Source organism: Oncorhynchus tshawytscha, linkage group LG14, assembly GCF_018296145.1.
Source record: "Oncorhynchus tshawytscha isolate Ot180627B linkage group LG14, Otsh_v2.0, whole genome shotgun sequence".
Taxonomy (NCBI): Eukaryota; Metazoa; Chordata; class Actinopteri; order Salmoniformes; family Salmonidae; genus Oncorhynchus; species Oncorhynchus tshawytscha.
Window position 1 is genome coordinate 40,985,158 of NC_056442.1, and position 24,807 is coordinate 41,009,964.

General features: G+C 44.2%; 1 protein-coding gene across 3 annotated transcripts in view; it reads right to left on the reverse strand.

Annotated features, from left to right (window-relative positions):
- LOC112239015 (unconventional myosin-XVIIIa-like) overlaps positions 1–24,807 on the reverse strand; it is a 208,842-nt gene that overhangs the window by 183,005 nt on the left and 1,030 nt on the right. For all 3 annotated transcript variants that reach the window (XM_042297516.1, XM_042297515.1, XM_042297514.1), the window contains exon 2: positions 19,706–20,917. In XM_042297516.1, coding sequence (XP_042153450.1) covers positions 19,706–20,746 — 1,041 coding nt within the window. In that variant the 5' untranslated portion in view covers positions 20,747–20,917. The remainder of the gene's footprint in view (positions 1–19,705; positions 20,918–24,807) is intronic.

A 24,807-nucleotide genomic window follows, 5' to 3' on the forward strand; every position in this document is an offset into this window, starting at 1 on the left:
AGGAAAGGGGAAGGAAAGGAGAAGGAAAGGGGAAGGAAAGTAGAAGGAAAGGAGAAGGAAAGGAAAGGAAAAGGAAAGGGGAAGGAAAGGAGAAGGAAAGGGGATGAAAAGTAGAAGGAAAGGAGAAGGAAAGGAGAAGGAAAGATGTGGTTCTAAGCAAGATAGACAGATAGTGAGGCTCTGAAATGGATGATAACCAACAAGGGAGGAGAACACTAGAGGTAATGATTTATCACAGATGGCTGTAGAGCTGACCCCAATTATTCGACTGGTCGACTGTTTGTCGATAGGCTGTTGGTCGGCCAAGATTTGTTTTTGTCGAGCAGTAGCAAATATACTGTATATTTTTTCATTTTTATGGCACGAGACACCAGTCTTCTTCACACTCTTCTCAGTGAACTAATCCATTGCTGAGGCCGAAACTAATCCATTGCGGAGGCCGCAAGGATGGCACAGTCCAAGATGTACAATGCACGTAACTCTCCTGAATGCGCTCTCTCCCGCCAATTTGTGCACATTCATTGTTGCATGACATCATTGTGTGAATTGTTTGCATTTGATTGTTAGTGTCAATCGATTACCCATTACATATATCACCAGTAGTACAATTACTGGTAATTAAATCTACAATGTTTGTTTGGTTACGGTAATGTCTGTTATATGCATTCAATATATTATTATTCCAGGCTTTTACCGTTCTCATTGTCGGAGTGGACACGTTTGTCATGAGGTTGCCCTGTTGGTTGAGGTTATGACCCCCCATAAATTCCTTTACCCCTTTTCTCTCTCTACTCTACAGAATGGACTCTTGGAAAGCCCTTTGATAACATAGAGAGAGTATGGTAACATCAAAAGGTTGGGAACGGAACAATATTTCGGTAATCCAACCAGTAGAAAGTATCTGTTGGTACTTAAAGATTATGATGTCAGATCAGTTGTCGTCTGAGATATTATTAATGGGGTGACAGGTAGCCTAGTGGTTAGAGCATTGGGCCAGTAACCGAAAGGTTGCTAGATGGAATCCCCGAGCTGACAAGGTAAAAAATCTGTCGTTCTGCCGCTGAACAAGGAAGTTAACCCACTGTTCCTAGGCCTCATTGTAGATAAGAATTTGTTCTTAACTGACCTGCCTAGTTAAAAATTAATAATAATAATAATCATAAATGATATATAAATATGGCAACTTGGTATGAACTTTTAACTTTTATTCACTAAAGAAGTGATACATCCTAGACGTCGAGTTATCAGCAGCAGCTGTAAACGTGCGTGGCCTAGGAAAGGACGGACAATCTCTTCAGAATGACAGGGTACTACAACGTATCCGTTCTACCACACAACAACAGACTACAGCGTATCCGCCCAGAAATATTCTTCAAAAGGACAAGTGAGATCTCTGCTGGGCATCCCAGCCTTCCATCTTCGACCAATCTATCGAAGCGCAGCTCAGAGTAAATATATTTATTGCTTTTCCTTTTCCGAATGGGCGGATATTTAGAATGCATAAGATTATCTATTTACAATAGCATAGCTTCATAAGGTCCGATAGAGACCCAATCCATTTGCTCCTCAGTCTTCTCGCACTTTCATTCAAACCCAATCCCCTTTCTTTGTGTAACCAGCCATCATATCGGTTTCGTCCGCTAGGATGTTTTCTTTTATGACATAATTAGTAATCAATGTATGATCCATCCTGTGTAGATGTAATTCTGTGTGATTATTTTGGTATGTAGTAAATAAACAAGTAAACCAAATTTTGTATTGCTGATTCAACTTGTTAGCCAGGGTTCGTGAACATAACCAAGAATTTTACGACGTTCAGATGAGACTGAATAAGGTGACGATTAATAATTGACTGCTATTGATATAAAAGATTACCAGATCTTTAAGAGTTTATTCGGAAGACAACAGCTCTATAAACATTCTTCTATGGTGCCCTGACTTCCTAGTTAATTACATTTACATGATTAGTTTAATCAGGTAATATTAATTACAGAGAATTGATTTTGATAAAATAGCATGTCATATATAATTTAATCCATAGTAAAGACACAACATGTTGTTTGTAGAGCGCACAACCTATGCTACACTTCTGAGAAACAAGTTCTGGTTTATTTCATTCCATTTACAAGTTTTGTCAATTTAGTCATTGTCTTTTGTTTGGAGCACTCCTATCAATGTTGAGTAAGGACGAGCATCCAATTATGCATAGAAGTAGGCTGACAAATGTAAGCATATAAATGTGCCACCACTAATGACCTATGGAGCTTCTCAAAGTAATGTTTCCTTCACCTCAAACAGCAAGCAAACAGTCTGTTTTTACATCCATTGAGAATGACAATAATTGCTGAATGTTTTTGAAAAATCTTTCCAGCTCTCGCCCTTCCGATAACCACTCAGCATGAAATGGAAAAATGTCATGCTCTGATCCTGTGGAAAAGTTATAAAATAGGCCTACCTAATTACTTCTCATCCCTTGTGCAAAAAGCCTACAGCTGTGTCTGTCCCGAGCTCACTGGTGCAGTTCGGGAACCTCTGAGTGCCCAGAATATTTTACACAATGTTGCAAGGAGCTTCAGGGCGGACCCTAGTTAATAGTTACACAATGGTTCAAGTCCACTGCAGACAGGCCATTTGTAACAAATGTGATTTATAAGATATATTATTATTATTATTTGGTTTGTATTATTTTAATTTATATTAGGATATAATTTTTATTAACCACATGACAATGATTGAGATAATAAGACGTTATTATAAATGAAATGAAACTGTTCCACGAAAATGTGCCCATGTGACTCGTTTCAGGAGACTAGGCGTACGTCGCACGTCACTACTTCACAGGATAAGCATTTTAACGAGGGATGCACGATATATCGGTAAGCATATCAGAATCGGACGATATTAGCTAAAAATGCCAACATCGGCATCGGCCTAATGTCTAGTTTAACACTGATGTTCAAAACCAATGTCAAAGCTGACGTGCATACCTATATAAATGTAGGTATACATTTTTTTAAATAAAGTACATTACAATTATATATTTTACTTTATGGGGACTGAATGCTGAGTTAAGGCTCCCAGGCTTGCAACCCCTAACCCAGCCAACACCTCAGCACCCCCTGCAGCAACTTGCCCAACCCCCCCCTGCTTCTCCTTCACCCAAATCCAAACAGCTGATGTTCTGAAAGAGCTACAAAATCTGGATCCCTACAAATCAGCTGGGCTAGACAATCTGGACCCTCTCTTTCTAAAATTATCTGCCGAAATTGTTGCAACCCCTATTACTAGCCGATTCAACACCTCTTTCGTATCTTCTGAGATCCCCAAAGATTGGAAAGCTGCCGCGGTCATCCCCCTCTTCAAAGGGGGAGACACTCTAGACCCAAACTGTTATAGACCTATATCCATCCTGCCCTGCCTTTCTAAAATCTTTGAAAGTCAAGTTAATAAACAGATCACCGACCATTTCGAATCCCACCGTACTTTCTCCACTATGCAATCGGGTTTCCGAGCTGGTCATGGGTGCACCTCAGCCACGCTCAAGGTTCTAAACGATATCATAACCGCCATCGATAAAAGACAGTACTGTGCAGCCGTCTTCATCAACCTGGCCAAGGCTTTCGACTCTGCATCACTGCATTCTTATCAGCAGACTCAACAGCCTTGATTTCTCAAATGACTGCCTTGCCTGGTTCACTAACTACTTCACAGACAGAGTTCACTGTGTCAAATCGGAGGGCCTGTTATCCGGACCTCTGGCAGTCTCTATGGGGGTGCCACAAGGCTCAATTCTCAAGCTGAATCTTTTCTCTGTAAATATCAATGATGTCGCTCTTGCTGCTGGTGATTCTCTGATCCACCTCTATGCAGACGACACCATTCTGTATACATCTTGCCCTTCTTTAGACACTGTGCTAACAAAGATCCAAAAGAGCTTCAACCCCATACAACACTCCTCCCATGGCCTCCAATTGCTTTTAAATGCAAGTAAAACTAAGTGCATGCTCTTCAACCGATTTCTGCCCGCACCCTCCCGCCCAACTATCATCACTACTCTGGACAGTTCTGACCTAGAATATGTGGACAACTACAAATACCTAGGTGTCTGGTTAGACTGTAAACTCTCCTTCCAGACTCACAGTAAGCATCTCCAATCCAAAATTAAATCTAGATTTGGCTTCCTATTTTGCAACAAAGCCTCCTTCACTCATGCTACCAAACATACCCTCGTAAAACGGACTATCCTACCCATCCTTGACTTTGGCGATGTCATTTAGAAAATAGCCCCCAACACTCTACTCAGCAAACTGGATGTAGTCTATATACTATACTACCTACTATACCTCTATATACTATACTACTATATATACTACCCACCACTGCGACCTCTATGCTCTCGTTGGCTGGCCCTCACTACATATCTGTCGCCAAACCCATTGGCTCCAGGTCATCTATAAGTCTTTGCTAGGTAAAGCCCAGCCTTATCTCAGCTCACTGGTCACCATAGCAACACCCACCCGTAGCACGCGCTCCAGCAGGTATACTGCACTGGTCATCCCCAAAGCCAACACTTCCTTTGGCCGCCTTTCCTTCCAGTTCTCTGCTGCCAATGACTGTAACGAATTGCAAAAATCTCTTAAGCTGGAGTCTTATTTCTCCCTCTCTAACTTTAAGCATCAGCTGTCAGAGCAGCTTAACGATCACTGTACCTGTACACAGCCAATCTGTAAATAGCACACCCGACTACCTCATCCCCATATTATTACTTACCCTCTTGCACCTCAGTATCTACTTGCGCATCATCATCTGAACATATATCACTCCAGTATTAATGCTAAATTGTAATAATTTGTCTCTATGGCCTATTTATTGCCTACCTCCCTACTCTTCTACATTTGCACACAATGTACATAGATCTTTCTATTTTTCTGTTCTTTTGTGTTATTGACTGTACGTTTGTTTATGTGTAACTCTGTGTTGTTGTTTTTGTCGCACTGCTATGCTTTATCTTGGCCAGGTCGCAGTTGTAAATGAGAACTTGTTCTCAACTGGCCTACCTGTTAAATAAAGGTGAAATAAAGATAAATAAAAAAGGCCAGACCAGATACAAATTCAATTTGCACTAAGGTGTGTAAAAGTAAAAGGTATCGTGGCCTTTGGGGCCAACAAGTGGCAGGAGTCTTTGAAGCCCCCTCCTGCTGTTCAAAGACCATCCACTGGCATTTTCTACAAGAAATATGCCTCCAGAAATAAAAGCTTCTCCAAAGAGAAGTGCCTGCTGCACTGCTGCAATGCTGCGATCTGTTCACCTTCGGGCCTGGCGTGTCTGGTAAAGGTACCCCCACCACACTCACCCCTCTCTCCCGAGCTTTCGCTCGCCTCCAGCACACACGCACTGTTAAGGCGAGTGACTCTGAACATACAATGGATAGCCCCAAGTCATTATATACACTGCTCAAAAAAATAAAGGGAACACTAAAATAACACATCCTAGATCGGAATGAATGAAATATTCTTATTAAATACTTTTTCTTTACATAGTTGAATGTGCTGACCACAAAATCACACAAAAATTATCAATGGAAATCAAATGTATCAACCCATTTGGAGTCACACTCAAAATTAAAGTGGAAAACAGGCTGATCCAACTTTGATGTAAAGTCCTTAAAACAATTAAAAATAAGGCTCAGTGTGTGTGGCCTCCATGTGCCTGTATGACCTCCCCACAAAGCCTGGGCATGCTCCTGATGAGGTGGCGGATGGTCTCCTCCCAGACCAGGACTAAAGCATCCGCCAACTCCTGGAGAGTCTGTGGTGCAACGAGTCTGTTGGTGGATGGAGCGAGACATGATGTCCCAGATGTGCTCAATTGGATTCAGGTCTCTAGCATCAATTTTACCCCTTTTTCTCCCCAATTTCGTGGTATCCAATTGTTGCAGTAGCTACTATCTTGTCTCATCGCTACAACTCCCGTATGGGCTCGGGAGAGACGAAGGTTGAAAGTCATGCGTCCTCCGATACACAACCCAACCAGCCGTACTGCTTCTTAACACAGTGCGCATCCAACCCGGAAGCCAGCCGCACCAATGTGTCGGAGGGTACACCGTGCACCTGGTTACCTTGGTTAGCGCGCACTGCGCCCGGCCCGCCACAGGAGTCGCTGGTGCGCGATGAGACAAGGACATCCCTGCCGACCAAGCCCTCCCTATACCGTACGACGCTAGGCCAATTGTGCGTCGCCCCACGGACCTCCTGGTCGCGGCCGGTTACGACAGAGCCTGGGCGCGAACCCAGGGACTCTGATAGCACAGCTGGCACTGCAGCACAGCGCCCTTAACCACTGTGCCACCCGGGAGGCCTAATGCCTTCCTCTTGCTGGAACTGCTGACACACTCCAGCCACATGAGGTCTAGCATTGTCTTGCATTAGGAGGAACCCAGGGCCAACCGCACCAGCATATGGTCTCACAAGGGGTCTGAGGATCTCATCTCGGTACCTAATGGCAGTCAGTCTACCTCTGGCGAGCACATGGAGGGCTGTGCGGCCCCCCAAAGAAATGCCACCCCACACCATGACTGACCCACCGCCAAACCGGTCATGCTGGAGGATGTTGCAGGCTGCAGAACGTTCTCCACGCCGTCTCCAGACTCTGTCACGTCTGTCACATGTGCTCAGTGTGAACCTGCTTTCACCTGTGAAGAGCACAGGGCGCCAGTGGCGAATTTGCCAATCTTAGTGTTCTCTGGCAAATGCCAAACGTCCTGCATGGTGTTGGGCTGTAAGCACAACCCCAACCTGTGGACGTCGGGCCCTCATACCACCCTCATGGAGTCTGTTTCTGACCGTTTGAGCAGACACATGCACATTTGTGGCCTGCTGGAGGTAATTTTGCAGGGCTCTGGCAGTGCTCCTCCTGCTCTTCCTTGCACAAAGGCGGAGGTAGCGGTCCTGCTGCTGGGTTGTTGCCCTCCTACGGCCTCCTCCATGTCTCCTGATGTACTGGCCTGTCTCCTGGAAGCGCCTCCATGCTCTGGACACTACGCTGACAGACACAGCAAACCTTATTGCCACAGCTCACATTGATGTGCCATCCTGGATGAGCTGCACTACCTGAGCCACTTGTGTGGGTTGTAGACTCCATCTCATGCTACCACTAGAGTGAAAGCACCACCAGCATTCAAAAGTGACCAAAACATCAGCCAGGAAGCATAGGAACTGAGAAGTGGTCTGTGGTCACCACCTGCAGAACCACTCCTTTATTGGGGGTGTCTTGCGAATTGCCTATAATTTCCACCTGTTGTCTATTTGCACAACAGCATGTGAAATGTATTGTCAATCAGTGTTGCTTCCCAAGTGGACAGTTTGATTTCACAGAAGTGTGATTGACTTGGAGTTACTTTTTTGAGCAGTGTATTTTATTTTTTGCTTATTTTTGCTATTTGCATCATGATTCCTGCATACTTTGTTGACCTCAAACTTTCTTTCCCCAAACGTGAGACAGACTATGTTTGTTCCCACACTCGGGACTCTGACTATTGGTTAGACAGACTTTTGGCCTCCAATCCTATTCTAACCACCTCTCGCCAGCTTTGTATTCATGTTACCTGATGAAATTGCTATATAATATGATCTTGCTGCCATCTGATGCGCATTCAGATGTCATAAATCAGCACTGCAGAGCTCTCCCTGTCCTATGCCGTGCCTTGATTGTATTACTGCTGATGATATCTGGAAATGTGCACGTACACCCTGGCCCATCTACTGTTGCTAGCCCCAATTCTGACTTGTGCTGATTTGAGTTCCCTGAATTCCAATCGGACCTTGTAGTCATGTAGGCAGATAATATTCAAATTTTTGGTGACTTTAATATTCACATGGAAAAGTCCACAGACCCACTCCAAAAGGCATCATCGACTCAGTGGGTTTTTTCCAACATGTCTCCTACTCAACCTACTCACTGCCACAGTCAAACTCTTGACCTAGTTTTGTCCCGTGGAATATATGTTGTGGATCTTAATGTCTTTCCTCATAATCCTGGACTATCGGACCACCATTTTATTACGTTTGCAATCGCAACAAATAATCTGCTCAGACCCCAACCAAGGATCATCAAAAGTCGTGCTATAAATTCTCAGACAACCCAAAGATTCCTAGATTACCATTCCAGCCTCCCTCTGCGTACCCAAAGGATGTCAGAGTACAAAATCAGTTAACCACCTAATTGAGGAATTCAATTTAACCTTGTGCAATACCCTAGATGCAGTCGCACCCCTAAAAACAAATAACATTTGCCATAAGAAACTAGCTCCCTGGTATACAGAAAATACCAGAGCTCTGAAGCAAGCTTACAGAAAATTGGAACAGAAATGGCGCTACACCAAACTGGGAGTCTTTCGACTATCTTGGAAAGACAGTACTGTGCAGTATCGAAGAGCCCTCACTGCTGCTCCATCATCCTTATTTTCCAACTTAATTGAGGAAAATAAGAACAATCCAAAATTTATTTTTGATACTGTCGCAAAGCTAACTAAAAAGCAGCATTCCCCAAGAGAGGATGACTTTCACTTCAGCAGTGATACATTCATGAACTTCGTTGAGGAAAAGGTCATGATCATTAGAAAGCAAATTACAGACTCCTCTCCTCTTTAGTAGTACTATATCTCTTAACACATTGATGAAAATAATTATGGCCCCTAAACCTTCAAGCTGCATACTGGACCCTATTCCAACTAAACTACTGAAAGAGCTGCTTCCTGTGCTTGGCCCTCCTATGTTGAACATAATAAACGGCTCTCTATCCACCGGATGTGTACCAAACTCACTAAAAGTGGCAGAAATAAAGCCTCTCTTGAAAAAGCCAAACCTTGACGCAGAAAATATAAAAAACTATCGGCCTGTATTGAATCTCCAATTCCTCTCCAAAATTTTTGAAAAAATGTTTTACGCGGCAACTCACTGCCTTCCTGAAGACAAACAATGTATACGAAACGCTTCAGTCTGGTTTTAGACCCCATCATAGCACTGAGACTGCACATGTGAAGGTGGTAAATTACCGTTTAATGGCGTCAGACTGAGGCTCTGCATCTGTCCTCGTGCTCCTAGACCTTAGTGCTGCTTTTGATACCATCGATCACCACATTCTTTGGAGAGATTGGAAACCCAAATTGTTCTACAAGGACAAGTTATGGCTTGGTTTAGATCTTATCTGTTGGAAAAATATCAGTTTGTCTCTGTGGATGGTTTGTCCTCTGACAAATCAACTGTAAATGTCAGTGTTCCTCAAGGCTCCGTTTTAAGACCACTATTGTTTTCACTATATATTTTACCTCTACGTAATGTAATTCGGAAACATAATGTTAACTTTCACTGCTATGAGGATGACACACATCTGTACATTTCGATGAAACATGGTGAAGTCACAAAATTGCCCTCCTGGAAGCTTGTGATTCAGACATAAGGAAGTGGATGGCTGCAAAAAAAAGAGATCTTCTGTTGAATCTGACAATTAATCTTGATGGTTGTACAGTCGTCTCAAATAAAACTGTGAAGGACCTCGGCGATACTCTGTACCTGATCTCTCTTTTGATGAACATATCAAGGCTATTTCAAGGACAGCTTTTTTCCATCTACGTAACATTGCAAAAATCAGAAACTTTCTGTCCAAAAATTATGCATAAAAATGAATCCATGCTTTTGTCATTTCTAGGTTAGACTAATGCAATGCTCTACTTTCCGGCTACCCGGATAAAGCACTAAGTAAACTTCAGTTAGTGCTAAATACGGCTGCTAGAATCTTGACTAGAACCAAAAAATGTGATCATATTACTCCAGTGCTAGCCTCTCTACACTGGCTTCCTGTTAATATTTAGGCAAGGGCTGATTTCAAGGTTTCACTGCTAACCTACAAATCATTGGGGTTGAGTCACTCACGTCATCTTCCGGTCCGGGTTGGCGCCCCCCGTTGGGTTGTGCCGTGGCGGAGATCTTTGTGGGCTATACTCGGCATTGTCTCAGGATGGTAAGTTGGTGGTTGAAGATATTCCTCTAGTGGTGTGGGGGCTGTGCTTTGGAAAAGTGGGTGGGGTTATATCCTGCCTGTCCCTGTCTGGGGGTATTGTTGGACGGGGCCACAGTGTCTCCCGACCCCTCCTGTCTCAGCCTCCAGTATTTATGCTGCAGTAGTTTATGTGTCGGGGAGCTAGGGTCAGTCTGTTATATCTGTCGTATTTCTTCTTCGTCTTTCTTCGTCTTATCCGGTGTCCTGTGTGAATTTAAGAATGCTCTCTCTAATTCTCTCGGAGGACCTGAACCCTATGACCATGCCTCAGGTCTACCTGGCCTGATGACTCCTTGCTGTCCCGAGTCCACCTGGCCATGCTGCTGCTCCAGTTTCAACTGTTCTGCCTGCGGCTATGGAACCCTGACCTGTTCACCGGACGTGTTACCTGTCCCAGACCTGCTGTTTTCAACTCTCTAGAGACAGCAGGAGTGGTAGAGATACTCTAAATGATCGGTTATGAAAAGCCGACTGACATTTACTCCTGAGGTGCTAACCTGTTGCACCCTTGACAACCACTGTGATTATTATTATTTGACCCTGCTGGTCATCTATGAACATTTGAACATCTTGTGCATGTTCTGTTATAATCTCCACCCAGCACAGCCAGAAGAGGACTGGCCACCCCTTATAGCCTGGTTCCTCTCTAGGTTTCTTCCTAGGTTCTGGCCTTTCTCTGGAGTTTTTCCTATCCACCGTGCTTCTACACCTGCATTACTTGCTGTTTGGGGATTTAGGCTGGGTTTCTGTACAGCACATTGTGACATCAGCTGATGTAAGAAGGGCTTCATAAATAAATTAGATTGAAATTCGATTGATATCTACTTCACTGATTTCTGCTCTCGTAAAAGCCTGGGTTTTCTGCACATTAACACGAGAAGCTTATTACCTAAAATGGGTCAATTGAATCCAGACATGCTGCTCATTACTGAGACGTGGTTAAAGAAGAGTGTTTTGAATACTGATGTTAACTTATGGCTGCAATCCCGATATCGGGATAAGTGTCATCAACAACCGCTGAATAGTCTAGCGCTACATTCAATAAATATTACTACAAATATTTATATTCATGAAATCACAAGTGCAATATAGGAAAACACAGCTAAGCCTTTTGTTAATCCACCTGTCGTGTCAGATTTTGAAATTATGCTTTTCAGCGAAAGCAATCCAAGCGTTTGTGTAAGTTTATCGATCGCACTAAAAAACATTAAGTACACTTAGCATCAGGAAGCTTGGTCACAAAAATCAGAAAAGCAATCAAATTAATCGTTTACCTTTGATGATCTTCGGATGTTTTCACTCACGAGACTCCCAGTTACACAACAAATGTTGTTTGTTCCATAAAAATGATTTTTATATCCAAAATACCTCCGTTTGTTTGTCGCGTTATGTTCAGAAATCCACAGGAAAGAGCGGTCACGACAATGCAGACGAAAATTCCAAATAGTTTCCATAATGTCCACAGAAACACGTCAAACGTTTTTTATAATCAATCATCAGGTTGTTAAATATATCAACCGCAAATGTCTTTCACAGTAGGAGAGGGGAAAACAATGGCTGTCCAAATTCTGTTGCGTGAGCAAAACTCATGTGACCACTTGACGCGATGTTATCGTTCTGGCTCATTTTTCAAAATAACAGCCTGAAACTATGTCTGAAGACTGTTGACACCTTGAGGAAGCGATAGGAAAAGGAATCTGGTTCATATCCCTTTAAATCCAGCAAAGGGAGGCTATGGAACATGGAGTTTTCAAAATAGAAGCCCCTTCATGTTTTGATTTTCCTGTGTTCGCTTGCAATATCAGTTCTGTTATACTCACAGACAATATTTTGACAGTTTTGGAAACTTTAGAGTGTTTTCTATCTAATACAAATAATAATATACATATATTAGCAACTGAGACTGAGGAGCTGGCCGTTTACAATGGGCACCTTTTCATCCAAGCTACTCAATACTGCCCCTGCAGCCATAAAAAGTTAACCTTTCTGGTTATAACCTTTTTCGGCAAGACAGATCTTCCAAAGGTGGGGGAGTGGCAATCTTTACCAAGGATCACCTTCAGTGCTCGGTTGTCTCCGCCAAGTCTGTCCCCAAACAATTTGATTTGCTGGTTTTAAGCATTAAACTTTCAAATAGCTCTTTGTTGACTGTTGCTGGGTGCCATTGTCCTCCATCAGCACCGGCCTGTACCCTAAGATCTCTCCTGGCCCTTTACACTAAGTTTGAATATGTCCTGCTAGGTGACCTAAACTGGGATATGCTTAAACTATCTGACCAAGTCCTAAAGGAATGGGACTCCCTAAATCTTTCTCAGATTATTACCAATCCCACATAGAATCAGCTTCATCCCCTCTGTCGAAGACGCTTGGACCGTTTTTCCCCCCCGTTTTTTTCCCCCAGTGGTATTGTTAACAAACACATCCCCATAAAGAACATTTGAATTAAAAACAGTTTCTTCCCCTGGTTCGACCGTGATCTTGCAGAGTTTCTCTACCTCAAGAATTGCATTTGGCGAAAAGCTCGGCACACGCATACTCAGGCTGACTGGCTATCGTTCAGGCAAATGAGAAATAAGTGCACTCAGGCTATCCAGAAGGCCAAAGTTAGTTACTTTAAGGAGCAGTTCTCTCTCTGTTTGTCGAACCCCAAGAAGTTGTGGAAAACGGTTAAAGACCTGGAGAATAAACCCTCATCCTCACAGCTGCCCATGTCCCTTAATGTTGATGATGTGGTTGTTACTGACAAGAAGCACATGGCTGAGCTCTTTAAAATCACCACTTCATTAAGTCAGAATTCCTATTTGACTCAGCCATGCCTCCTTGCCCATCCAACATTTCCTCATCTCCCAGCCCTTCTAATGAGAATATCCCTGATGCTTCTCCCTCTTTTTCCCCTGCCCCACTACAAAGTTTCTCCCTGCAGGCAGTCACTGAGTCCGAGGTGCTAAAGGAACTCCTTAAACTTGACCCCAAAAAAACATCTGGGTCAGATGGTTTAGACACTTTCTTCTTTAAGGTTGCTGCCCCTATCATCGCGAGGTGCTGTTACTGTTGCGAGGTGCATTTGTTTTGTTCCTATGGCAGAGATGTTCTGCTGTCCTGTTTCAGGCTGGGGATCTAGGGCTGTGAAAAACAAGGCCCCTCCAGGACAACAGAGGGGATGACAACAGATGGTACTATGGATTCCTCAGGGATTACCCATAACCATTCTAGGTGCAGTCAGCATAGATTCAGCCAGTGTGTGTGTGTGTGTGTATATATGTACATTTGTATTGTGTGCATGAGTGTGTATACATGTGGGAGTGTGTGTTGCCCACATCTGGTACACAGCTGTGGGGGGAGACCAGCCCCAGCCCTAGACAACCTCTCCGTGGGCACCACTGTAGTAACAAGCCATGCTGCATCTTTACAAGGTAGTGAGTCTCCTCTTCACAGCAGTCTCCTACCTCCACTGTGGAGAACTAGCCAGCTAGCCTGGGGCCCACCCAGACAGGTCTCAGAACAACTATTTTTACAGAGGATATTATACCCGAGTCCAGAGAGGACTATTAAAAAGGCACAGGGCCACAACCACATACTGACTCACAACATTGCTCTACAGTCACAACACATCTAGAAACTACACTGAACAAAAATATAAACGCAACAATTTCAACAGTTCATATAAGGAAATCAGTCAATTGAAATAAATTCATTAGGCCCTAATCTATGGATTTCACATGCAGTTGTGCAGCCATGGGTGGTCATCGGAGGGCATAGGCCCACCCACTGGAGAGCCAGGCCCAGCCAATCAGAATGAGTTTTTCCGCACAAAAATAGACAGAAATACTTCTCAGCACCCCCACCCCTCCCCTCCGCAGACAATCCCGCAGGTAAAGAAGCCGGATGTGGAGGTCCTGCGCTGGTGTGGTTACACGTGTTCTGCGTTTGTGAGGCCGGTTGGACATACTGTCCAAACAGCTCTGGTGGACATTCCTGCAGTCAGCATGCCAATTGCACACTCCCTCAAAACTTGAGACATCTGTGGCATTGTGTTGTGTGACAAAACTGCACATTTTAGAGCGGCCTTTTGTCACCAGCACAAGGTGCACCTGTGTAATGAGCATGCTGTTTAACCAGCCTGTCAGGTGGATGGGTTATCTTGACAAAGAATAAAATGCTCACTAACAGGGAGGTAAACACACATTTCTGGGATCTTTTGCACTTTACATGTTGCGTTTATATTTTTGTTCAGTGTAGAAGGACTGGAGACGAGGAAAGGAAACGGCAGCCATGCAGCTATTAACCTAATGTGCATAATAAAACCCAGACGTAAACAATTGACTCATACATTTAATAACATTGGATGAAAAAAAATCTGTTGGATCCCTTAGCTACTTTGGACCGTAGACTGACAAGACTCCAGCTGGGCTTGGTTGGGGTTGGACTGTGGACTGAAATGACTCCAGCTGGGCCTGGTTGGGGTTGGACTGTGGACTGAAATGACTCCAGCTGGGCCTGGTTGGCGTTGGACTGTGGACTGAAATGACTCCAGCTGGGCCTGGTTGGGGATGGACTGTGGACTGAAATGACTCCAGCTGGGCCTGGTTAGTGATGGACTGTGGACTGAAATGACTCCGGCTGGGCCTGGTTGGGGTTGGACTGTGGACTGAAATGACTCCGGCTGGGCCTGGTTGGGGTTAGACTGTGGACTGAAATGACTCCGGCTGGGCCTGGTTGGGGATGGACTGTGGACTGAAATGACTCCAGCTGGGCCTGGTTGGACTGTGGACTGAAATGCCTCAGGCTGAGGCATGGGGAGCCTGACAAGCCGGCTGAGGCATGGGGAGCCTGACAAGCCGGCTGAGGCATGGGGAGCCTGACAGGCCGGCTGAGGCATGGGGAGCCTGACAGGCCGGCTGAGGCATGGGGAGCCTGACAGGCCGGCTGAGGCATGGGGAGCCTGACAGGCCGGCTGAGGCATGGGGAGCCTGACAGGCCGGCTGAGGCATGGGGAGCCTGACAGGCCGGCTGAGGCATGGGGAGCCTGACAGGCCGGCTGAGGCATGGGGAGCCTGACAGGCCGGCTGAGGCATGGGGAGCCTGACAGGCCGGCTGAGGCATGGGGAGCCTGACAAGCCGGCTGAGGCATGGGGAGCCTGACAGGCCGGCTGACCCGACGTCACCAGTAAAAAAACATTTTCAAAAATCCCCGTTGCTTCCCTTTGGTTATTCTGTAACGTGTACGCTGGGAGTTGGGAAGCAAGTACAGGGAGTGCAAATGTAATAATAGAATAAAACAAACAAGAAACAGGAAAAGCATGCAGACATGAAACAGAGTCAATAACGCCTGAGGAAAGAACCAAGGGGAGTGACAGGTACAGGGAAGGTAATCAGGAAGGTGATGGAGTCCAGGTGAATGTCATGAGGCGCAGGTGCGTGTAACGATGGTGCAGGTGTGTGTAATGATGAGACAACTGGCGACTTCGAACGCCGGAGAGGAAGAGCGGGAGTAAACGTGACACTATGTGTCTTGTTTGTTCCTGTGAAAAGCAATACTTTATCCCTTATCCCGATCCTGGTGCTCTTTGCAGGATATCCTTTCCACATGAACCACTGACTGGGAGAATGGGAGCTTCCTGTCTGTCTGGGGCACTGGTAAATCACCTTGTGTGTGTATTCAGAGCATATTCACGTGCAACTTGTGCCCACGTGTGTGTTAATTTTTAAAGACCCATTTCAGAGCATACTCCCAGGCAGTCTCCTGCTTCCTGTCCTCCTCACATTCCTTAGCTATGGAAGAGGATAATTTCAACATGTTGTTCTCATTCATATGGCTGAGGAGGCTGCACATTCCTTCATTAACTTAAAAAAAAAATTAAACCCATGATAGTTCATGTTTATGAAACAGACTCCCGTTGGAGAGTGGTTCTAAATCAAGAGAATGTGAAGCGTACCTCCTGGCTGTGTTGCGCCATTACAGCCTTTGTTGAACTGAGAAATTACCGTTCTGTTGGTTCTCCTTCATTTGAACGGATGACCCGACCGTACAAGCTGTTGATGTTTGTTTTAAAAGACAAAGGGATGGAGAGCTGGCCTTCTGCTTAGTGAGACTGGGACATATAAATCAATAACGGATGTAACCACACACACACAACCCAACCCCCAAGCAGCCCTCACTTCCTGTTTGCGTGATGGAAACAGAGCGCTCGGCCACTTGGTTAAAAAAACAACTCTCTTATCCACACTGTGACTCAAAGTCTTTTAACAAGAAACCAACTCTAGTGCCCAGGGAGGGAGGGCCCACATTCCCAGTCACTCTCCGTCTCCGCAAGAAAATACATTCTTTATTTTTCTCCCCAAAACTCCAGAGAACAGCATGTGGCCAGAACACGGCTCGCGCTCAGCAGATGAATTCCATTGCGGTTTGGGGAGATTAGACTTTCATTAGGACTTTGTGTCACAAGGGCCCTTGTACCTCAGCCAATTGAGGGACACAAACAAAAAACTCCAAATTGGCCTCCCTACCCCCCTTAAGGGGAGAGGACCGCTCGCTACGTGAAAGAGCTACATGACAAGCGATAACAAAGACAGTATTGTAGAGGGTGCATCAGCTGGAAGATGACAGATGGGAGAGGGAGAGTGCTGGCAGGGGTGTGGAACAGAAAGGGAGCAGGGTTGATTGCAGAGAACAAAGAAGGAGGAAGGGGGGGGTCGATAGTTACCCATTGCAATATTATTTTAGACAATATTATAATCAATACTTATAAATCGATAGGCAGCTGTACCTACGGTATTTTTAATCCTATAGCTTGTTCTCCATCTTTAAAAAAAAAATTGTGAGTCAACATGTTTTCAGCACATTTATTTCCATGACTGAGCAAAACAAATTTTCTCATGCTCTCGCTTGTCTCTCTGGAGCAGGCAATATGTTTGGAACATCAAATCACAATAAAATCACTTTATCGAATTGCAATACATGGTGTGAATCACAACGTATCCTACCACATATGCCACACTTGCCAAATGCTATCATGAAAGAGGACCGCAATGGAAATAATTTCTAGACTTGTGTTTATCATGGATGATTCTTAATTAATCAAGAACATAATGTTGTATGTGTACCTTGTTTAAAATGATCAAATAAACTAAACTAAAAAGCAATACAAATCGTATAGTATGTTAAATAAAAGATATCTTACTAATATCGTATTGTGAGGTCCCTGACCATTCCCAGGCCTACACCAATGCACACTTCTCAGGGTGTTGACTGCATCATCATGATCTGTCAGATTGAGACTCTAACCCTCTCACAGCAGTGGAAGTCAGTCAGCGCCTGGGATCTAATTCTGATCTACGCTCCCTGTTTCTGCTCTAGGAGACAGCAGTGGAATTCAGTCTGTGCCTGGGATCTAATTCTGATCTACGCTCCCTGTTTCTGCTCTAGGAGAAAGCAGTGGAATTCAGTCTGTGCCTGGGATCTAATTCTGATCTACGCTCCCTGTTTCTGCTCTAGGAGACAGCAGTGGTTTAGGCTACACTACACAGGGAGGGAGGCGCAGAGCCAGGAAAAGCACAAAGAGAGAAGCTGGCCTCAAACCGAACAGCACAGCAAAGTCCTTTTTTGTTTATTGGTAAATTCCAAAATAGAACAATGCAGAAAATACCAGAGTGAGGAAGTCAGGAGGGGTGGAGGGAACAGATCATTTTGGGGGAACAGATCATTTTGGGGGAACGGATCATTTCCCCAGTGTTTTTCAAGCATCTCCAAGGTGACATATTTTGTATGAACCGAGGTTCTCAGTAGCCAGCCATGTCTTCACTGTGTAGCTTAGACAGGTTTGCTAAGACAAGCTTGTGCCTTGGTATTCCATGTCCTTTCACAGACTAGACTAAAGAACGATTAAGGTTCTCCTATTGGGACACTTGAATAACCCTTTTTTCTAAGAGTGTAGGCTTTTTACCTGTGCATTAAGATTGGTCCATTTAATGCCCTCAAGCTTCAAAGAACCAATTATACCAGGCTGAAGGTCAGATACAAAAATCAAGAGAAGCAGTTTGATGTTGGGTGACAACAGAAATGGCCATGATTTGCCAGTGTATGTTACCATTTAGTAAACCTAGTTATTAGGCACAGAGTATCCTTCATGTTTCAAAACACTCCCTGACCCTAAGTGCAATCAGACCACTGTGTGCCACCTAACCAGGGACAAGGCCTACCACACTACACACACAAACACAGACACACAACACACTAGCAAGTACCAGACACATAATTGTACACACACAACCAAAAACACACCCTTTTCACCGCTCCACAAAAATCCACTATTGCACTGAACAGTAACATAACCGTCTTACTAACCAACATCACAAACATCCAGTCCACAAGACTACAAACAAGGACAATTCTTGGATAGGAATATATATATATTTTTATTCACTGATATATAACTTACGCAGCAGTAAAACTATTTGCAAATGACTGAACAAACATGATACATTGTTCTTGAGTGGTTACAGGACATGGTGAACACATAAAACACACACTGTTTATAGCAGTGTAATACACGGAAGTCATCACAAACAGATTTAAATCCAACTGTTGCAAGTTGCATGAGGAGGGTGTGGCCCATCTTTCCTAGCCCTAATGTGATTAAAGAAATAAGTCTTATCCAACCTACACACACAACCTACACACACACGTTGTAGAGCCTAGTTTGCCTTGACCACACTTTATCTTTATCTTTGTCTGAACTCTGAACTGGACAGCAGTTCCAGAACAGTAGCCTGTTCACACAAACACAGACACACCCTTTACTTATTTCAGCATGCAGACATACTTACATACAGACCCACACACTTACATACCTATCTACACTCACAGAAGCTCCAACCTGGGCAGAATGCCTTTCTTATATAAAACCAACGAGGAAGCACAGCATAAAATACAAGATTAGCCTCAACAGCTTCCGTTTAATATCAACCGGGCGGTCCGGGCAGGATTGGACTCTTCTGGGGCTGGGCTGCACACACCAAGGTGACATTTCTACATCAAGCCCAGACACCCACAGGAAAGCATGGCTGAAACCTAAACATTGCAGAAGGTCTGTAAGGAGAGGAAGAAACATAGCAAGCAGAGCCTCATAGAAACTGCTTCAATCCATCAGAGCTGTGGTAAGTTCGTCACTAACTTTTCTCAAAATAACATTTTTATTCAGTAAAAGTTATTTTTTTTACTTCACAGAAAAAACACACTAGACTTGGATTGCACTGTGAAAACAATGGGAGACCGTTAAGTGTCTGGGCCAATCCATAGGTTGGGCCACCTGTAAACGACTTGTGTGGGTTCTGGGAGGGAAATGTGGTTATTTGTTAGACCTAGTTAGAGAGGAGCAACAGTGATCATTATCAGACAGTTCCAGAGTTACAACACCCATCCTGCTAAAACATGAAACACAACCTTGGCATTGGTGAATCATTCCACCAAGTTACCACACTGACTTTGCTCACACCCACACTAATGAGTGGGATGTGTTGGGAGGGTTAGGTCCAATTCACCCGTACCTTATAGAAGAATCAGCCTGTGGGTTGCCTCTCTAGAAGTTGTAGGTATGAATGGGATGTCTATCTAGGTGATAAGGGGAAGAGTGATTGGGGATAACTTACATCCAAGGCCTCCCGTCGCAGGCCGTCTGTGTTCCTCAGCCAGCAGCGGCTCAGCTCACTTAGCTCCAGGATGGCCTGCACCTTCAGCCTCACCGTGTCCCCAGACTGACGGATCATCTCCACAATCTCGTCCCGGGTCTTGTTCTCCACGTTTCCCCCGTTGATCTCCACCAGACGGTCTCCCGGCACCAGCCCCAGGGCCAGGTCCTTAGCGCCGGCCCCGGGCTCGGCGAAGTGCACCACCCTCCGGTAGACCCCGCCGTCGGCTCCGCGGTCCAGCATGGTGGTGCGGCGCAGTGAGAAGCCGAAGTCACCCGTGTTGCGGCGCTGGAGCTCCAGCTCCCGCGGCTCCGGAGACTGTGGAGGGATGACGGCCGGGAGCCTCAGGTCAGCAGAGAAGGTCTTGTCCACCACCTCAGGGATGCGGGCCTTCTTGACCTGTACTGGCCAAGGTGCTGGCCCGACCCCCGGCCCAGGCTGCTGGAGGCTGTGCTTGTGCTGCGGTTCGAACACCTTGTTCTCCACCTGCGGGGACGGAGTGGCTGAGTTCTGTCCCGAGGGTGTGGAGGTCTCTGAGGGGCTCTCCTCTTTGCTCCTCTGAGAGAAGGAGAAACGTTTCATGACCTGAGAGGAGTTGTGCTTGGCCATCGAGCCAAAGTGGGCCACGCGGTCTCGTACCGAGCCCCGGTCCTTGTCCATACCGCCACCCCCATCACCCTTTAGGTCGTCGGTGGAGCTGGCAGCGCTCAGGCCGTCTGCGTCCAGTACCATGCTACTGCGGTTGCTCAGGCCGTCTGACTCGATGTCAGTGAGGCTGAGCTCGTGGCTGCTGGCCACCTTGATGGGAATGGGGTTGGAGATCTCCAGCTTGTTCTTGGAATCCCGCTTGGACTCCCTCTTGAGATTGAAGAAGCCACGCCTCATACTCATCTCCTCCAGGCTGCACAGCTCCGCCGCAGACATCCTCTCCTTCTTGTCCTTCTTATCCTTCTCCTTCTTCCCTCCATCCTTCTCCTTGTCCTTTTTGATCAGGCTGAACATGGTGGTGTGTCTGCTGTGTTGCTCCACACAGTTGGTTGTCCTACCGGTTTGGCTCCTGTTTCTTCATGCAAGGGGGATTTTTCCATACAGAAGCAGAGGTCCAGTTTTTTTGGGGGGTGCAGTCTTGCGTAACCTCTAAAAAGGGGTTAAGCTGCCACTAATTAAAATGCCCTGAGGGAGAGAAAAAACATGTTCAGTCAATATTCACATCTGGCATAAGAGAATGAGTAACAGAGCTTATTATGTTTCAAAAATACAATTAGATCACACACAATATATCACTCCCAGTGAGGAATTTGTCACAGAAAATAAAATTGTCAATTTAATAAACACCCATTTTATTTCTCCTCCTAACCAAACATCACATACACATATTTAGCAGATGTTATTGCGGGTGTACAGAAATGCCTTTTGAGTAGGACTATAGACAGAGTGACCCACGACTTAACCTTTTGCAACAGTCCATTAGCATGCCACACAAAGCATTAGTCGCTTATTTGAACATGGAAAAATATTACACATATCACAACCAAAGAACAGTTTAAGTGATCTTGGCAAAAGAGAAACATTCCTATCCTCCATTAGAGCTGTGTTTGCCAAAACCACAAAACTCAAGGAAGATATTTTTGCCAAAGAGCCACTCTCAACATACTGCAGAAGGCAGGCAGGAGCACATTCCCAAAATCTGGGTTTTATTACTATTTTTCTGCCTCAGGGGTGCTACGCGGACCTAGGGCTGTTGCGGTGACCGTATTACCGCCACACCGCCATTCACGAGTCACGAAGACAGTCAAATTCCACATGACCGTTTAGTCACGGTAATTAGGCTTCTCCAAGCTCTGATGCTGCTGATGGTCATTAGTAGCCTACCAAACTTGCTTACTACCTGGTACTCAGCACTCTATTGTCCCTCTAATCACTCTGACATCAAAGCAAATGTTTTCAAAAATCTAATTAAACACTTCATGAGAGCCAATAAGCTCATGTTCGCAACATTTCTATAGGCTATGCAATTGCAGGAGAAAACAGAGTGATGGCCTCTATTAAAAAGAGGAGGATCAGATTTCTACAGGCTAGGCCTACTATATTTATTTCTCAACTTTCCTAATATTAAACACATTGCTCATATTTACAACAGAAGTATAAAAATAAACCAAGGGAAAAGCGTACATAGATGACATGTATCTATTTAAGTACATAGATGACATATTTTTTCCCGCTGCCCCTGTTTCGATACAGATGCAAGATAATGGTCCATTCTAGATCAAAACAAATGTCACACCCATATTATTTAGTATATTTAAAGACCAAATTAAATGAAGACTAGTCTGATGGGTGAAAATGTTATCCTAGCACTTGTGAATTATATATTATCACTTGAATGATGCCCAGCATAAAAAACAATGCCTTTTTTTGTGAATTGTTCGAATCATAGTCACACACCTCATGTAGCCTAGCCCATAGGTCTATATGTTTGAATAAAGTTTGTATAACTAAAGTGGCCAAATAACTTTTTTAAATTAATCACATTAATCTGATTTACAAGGGGTATAGAGCCTAACTGGCATTTATAAACAGAGTGTGAGTTTCAAGTTTGGGGAAGATCATTTTCACCATAAATATGCACCTTTTATAGTAAAAGCATGACATGCATAATTGCATTTGCGGTCACTTTTGATAATGGTGTTTTCCGCAAATGGAACATTCACACTTATAAACTACTACCATGTGCGCATTGCTGTGCTTATAATATGAAGAAATAGCATAATAGTTTATCAACATTTTGGGCTACCGAGTGGCGCAGCGGTCTAAGGCACTGCATCTCAGTGCCAGAGGCATCACTACAGTCCCTGGTTTGAATCCAAGCTGCATCACATCCGGCTGTGATTGGGAGTCCCATAGGGCAGCGTACATTTGGCCCAGTGTCGTCCAGGTTAGGCTTTGGCTGCGGTAGGACGTCATTGTAAATAAGAATTTGTTCTTAACTGACTTGCCTAGTTAAATAAAGGTTCAATAAAAATACATTTAAAAAGCTAAAATGTTCTGATCTGTTGCGTCGGCCACATTGCATTAACATTTTTTGGGGATGCTAGTGGTTGTATTAATTTGTGATCTATCGTATCCCACAACTGTCCCAGACTATGTTTGGAATATTTATTTCTCACTATATATGGAATATTTATTTCTCGCAGTTTTAGAATAGGTCGACTTTTGTACTATGGGGACAGTGGTTTGACATAGGCTAGTGCTTTTGTTGTTTGTTAGGCCAACTCATCTTGTTGGCTGATGAAAAGTAAATGTGGACAATTTTTCCAATAACTTCAATATGCACCTCGAAATTGGATAAGGACACGCACAGTTCCATCCCCGATGTGTCTGCCTTAACTTGTAGCCTGTGAGAAAGACCCGATCACGTGACTGATTGTGCTGCACACTCAAGGAGAAGGGCACAACGCAGCACTCCGGGCTACAAAAGGCATGGATTTTGTTAGGGTGCATTAGTGCCACAAAGGGCATGCCGCCATGAAATTCGAGACATTATCAAGTGCTTGTCAAATTGTGAATGAGAGACTGTTGGAGTGTGCACAGCCTGCGCAAAAAACAAAGCAGAGCTCATGCCATTCAAGCGACGTTTTTCAAATCATCATTAGTCGCATCATATAGCCTTACAACGTATTAAAAATCCAAACATATAGCCCAACGTTTGTATAACAACTAAAGTTACATTAATAACTCTAAATTTGTCACGACTTCCACCGGAGTTGTGTTTATACTGGTGTTTTCTTGAATTAAATACCTTGTCCACGCATCTCAGCTCTCCTGCGCCTAACTTCTTTCACCAGTTACCCACAGCCTTGACAAAATTAAGCATAGGAGTACCTATTTATTTAGTAACCGTTCAACACAGAATAGCCGCATGTACGCACTCCCTCAAATCATTTGTAGAAAAAATATATAATTTATTCAGCTTTGTTCAATTGTATTCTTCATACTATAAAATAATGCCATAGAATTAAGCAAATCTTGTCTACTAAATGAACTAGTGTAGCCCACAGCAATTTGGCATAAACCACATCAGGACCTAACAAAAGGACAACTTAGAATATGCTATTCTTTTCTTCTGAAATAGACTATACATTTTCTTCATATCATGCTTCTTAAGACTTGTCTAAAATAAATAATGGATTTATTGAGAAGGTGTAGGCTATATTACATGGATTTATTGAGAAGGTGTAGGCCATATTACATGGATTTATTAGCCTACAATCCATTTTAAAAAGTCTGTGTGGAAGCCAGAAGATGCTAAATGTGTTTATGTTAATTAACGGTCAATTAATGTGAGAATGACAGTTATTTCCTTGACAATCACCAGCTGACGAAATTTCGTGACCGCCACAGCCCTATGCGGACCACCCTCGCCATGGTGTAGCATAGAATCACAAACAGCCTAAGGCTTTATCCCCAAATGATGTAGGCTTAAACTATATTTCAGCCTCCGTTTCATGTGTGTAAATCACAGTCAATGTAAGCCAAAACCCAAATTGACTTAAACCTACCCCTACCTGAGTGATAGCAGATATTTTGAATGTGAACTAACTGTTTAGACTAACTGTTGTTCCAGTGAGGGATGGGGGCGCTCAAAATGGGTCAGAATGCACACAGTCCCACTCTGGTAGTCAATGGGGTGAAACTTGTGACAAAGTTCCAGTTCTATCTGACATTCCCAGAGTTCCCAGCAGCAGGAGACCCCTACATCTAAACAAGCCTCTAACAAGGGGCCAGATTCTTGCCCCCCAAAAAACAGGAAGCAAGGTTTTTTCAGGACCAGCTATAAAATGTTCTGGAGGATAACCATAGGCAGAAAAACTAGAAATAACTCATATGTTCCTCCTTGTAGGAGAAAATGACCAGACAACAAGCATAATGGACATACTCTAGCAATGTGAATATACTACACAATACATAAGCTTTATTCACTTCTAATAACGGGCTTGGCAGCTACAACCACATGCAGTTAAAAATATACTGCCAATAGCAACACTTTACATCAGTCCCCCTTT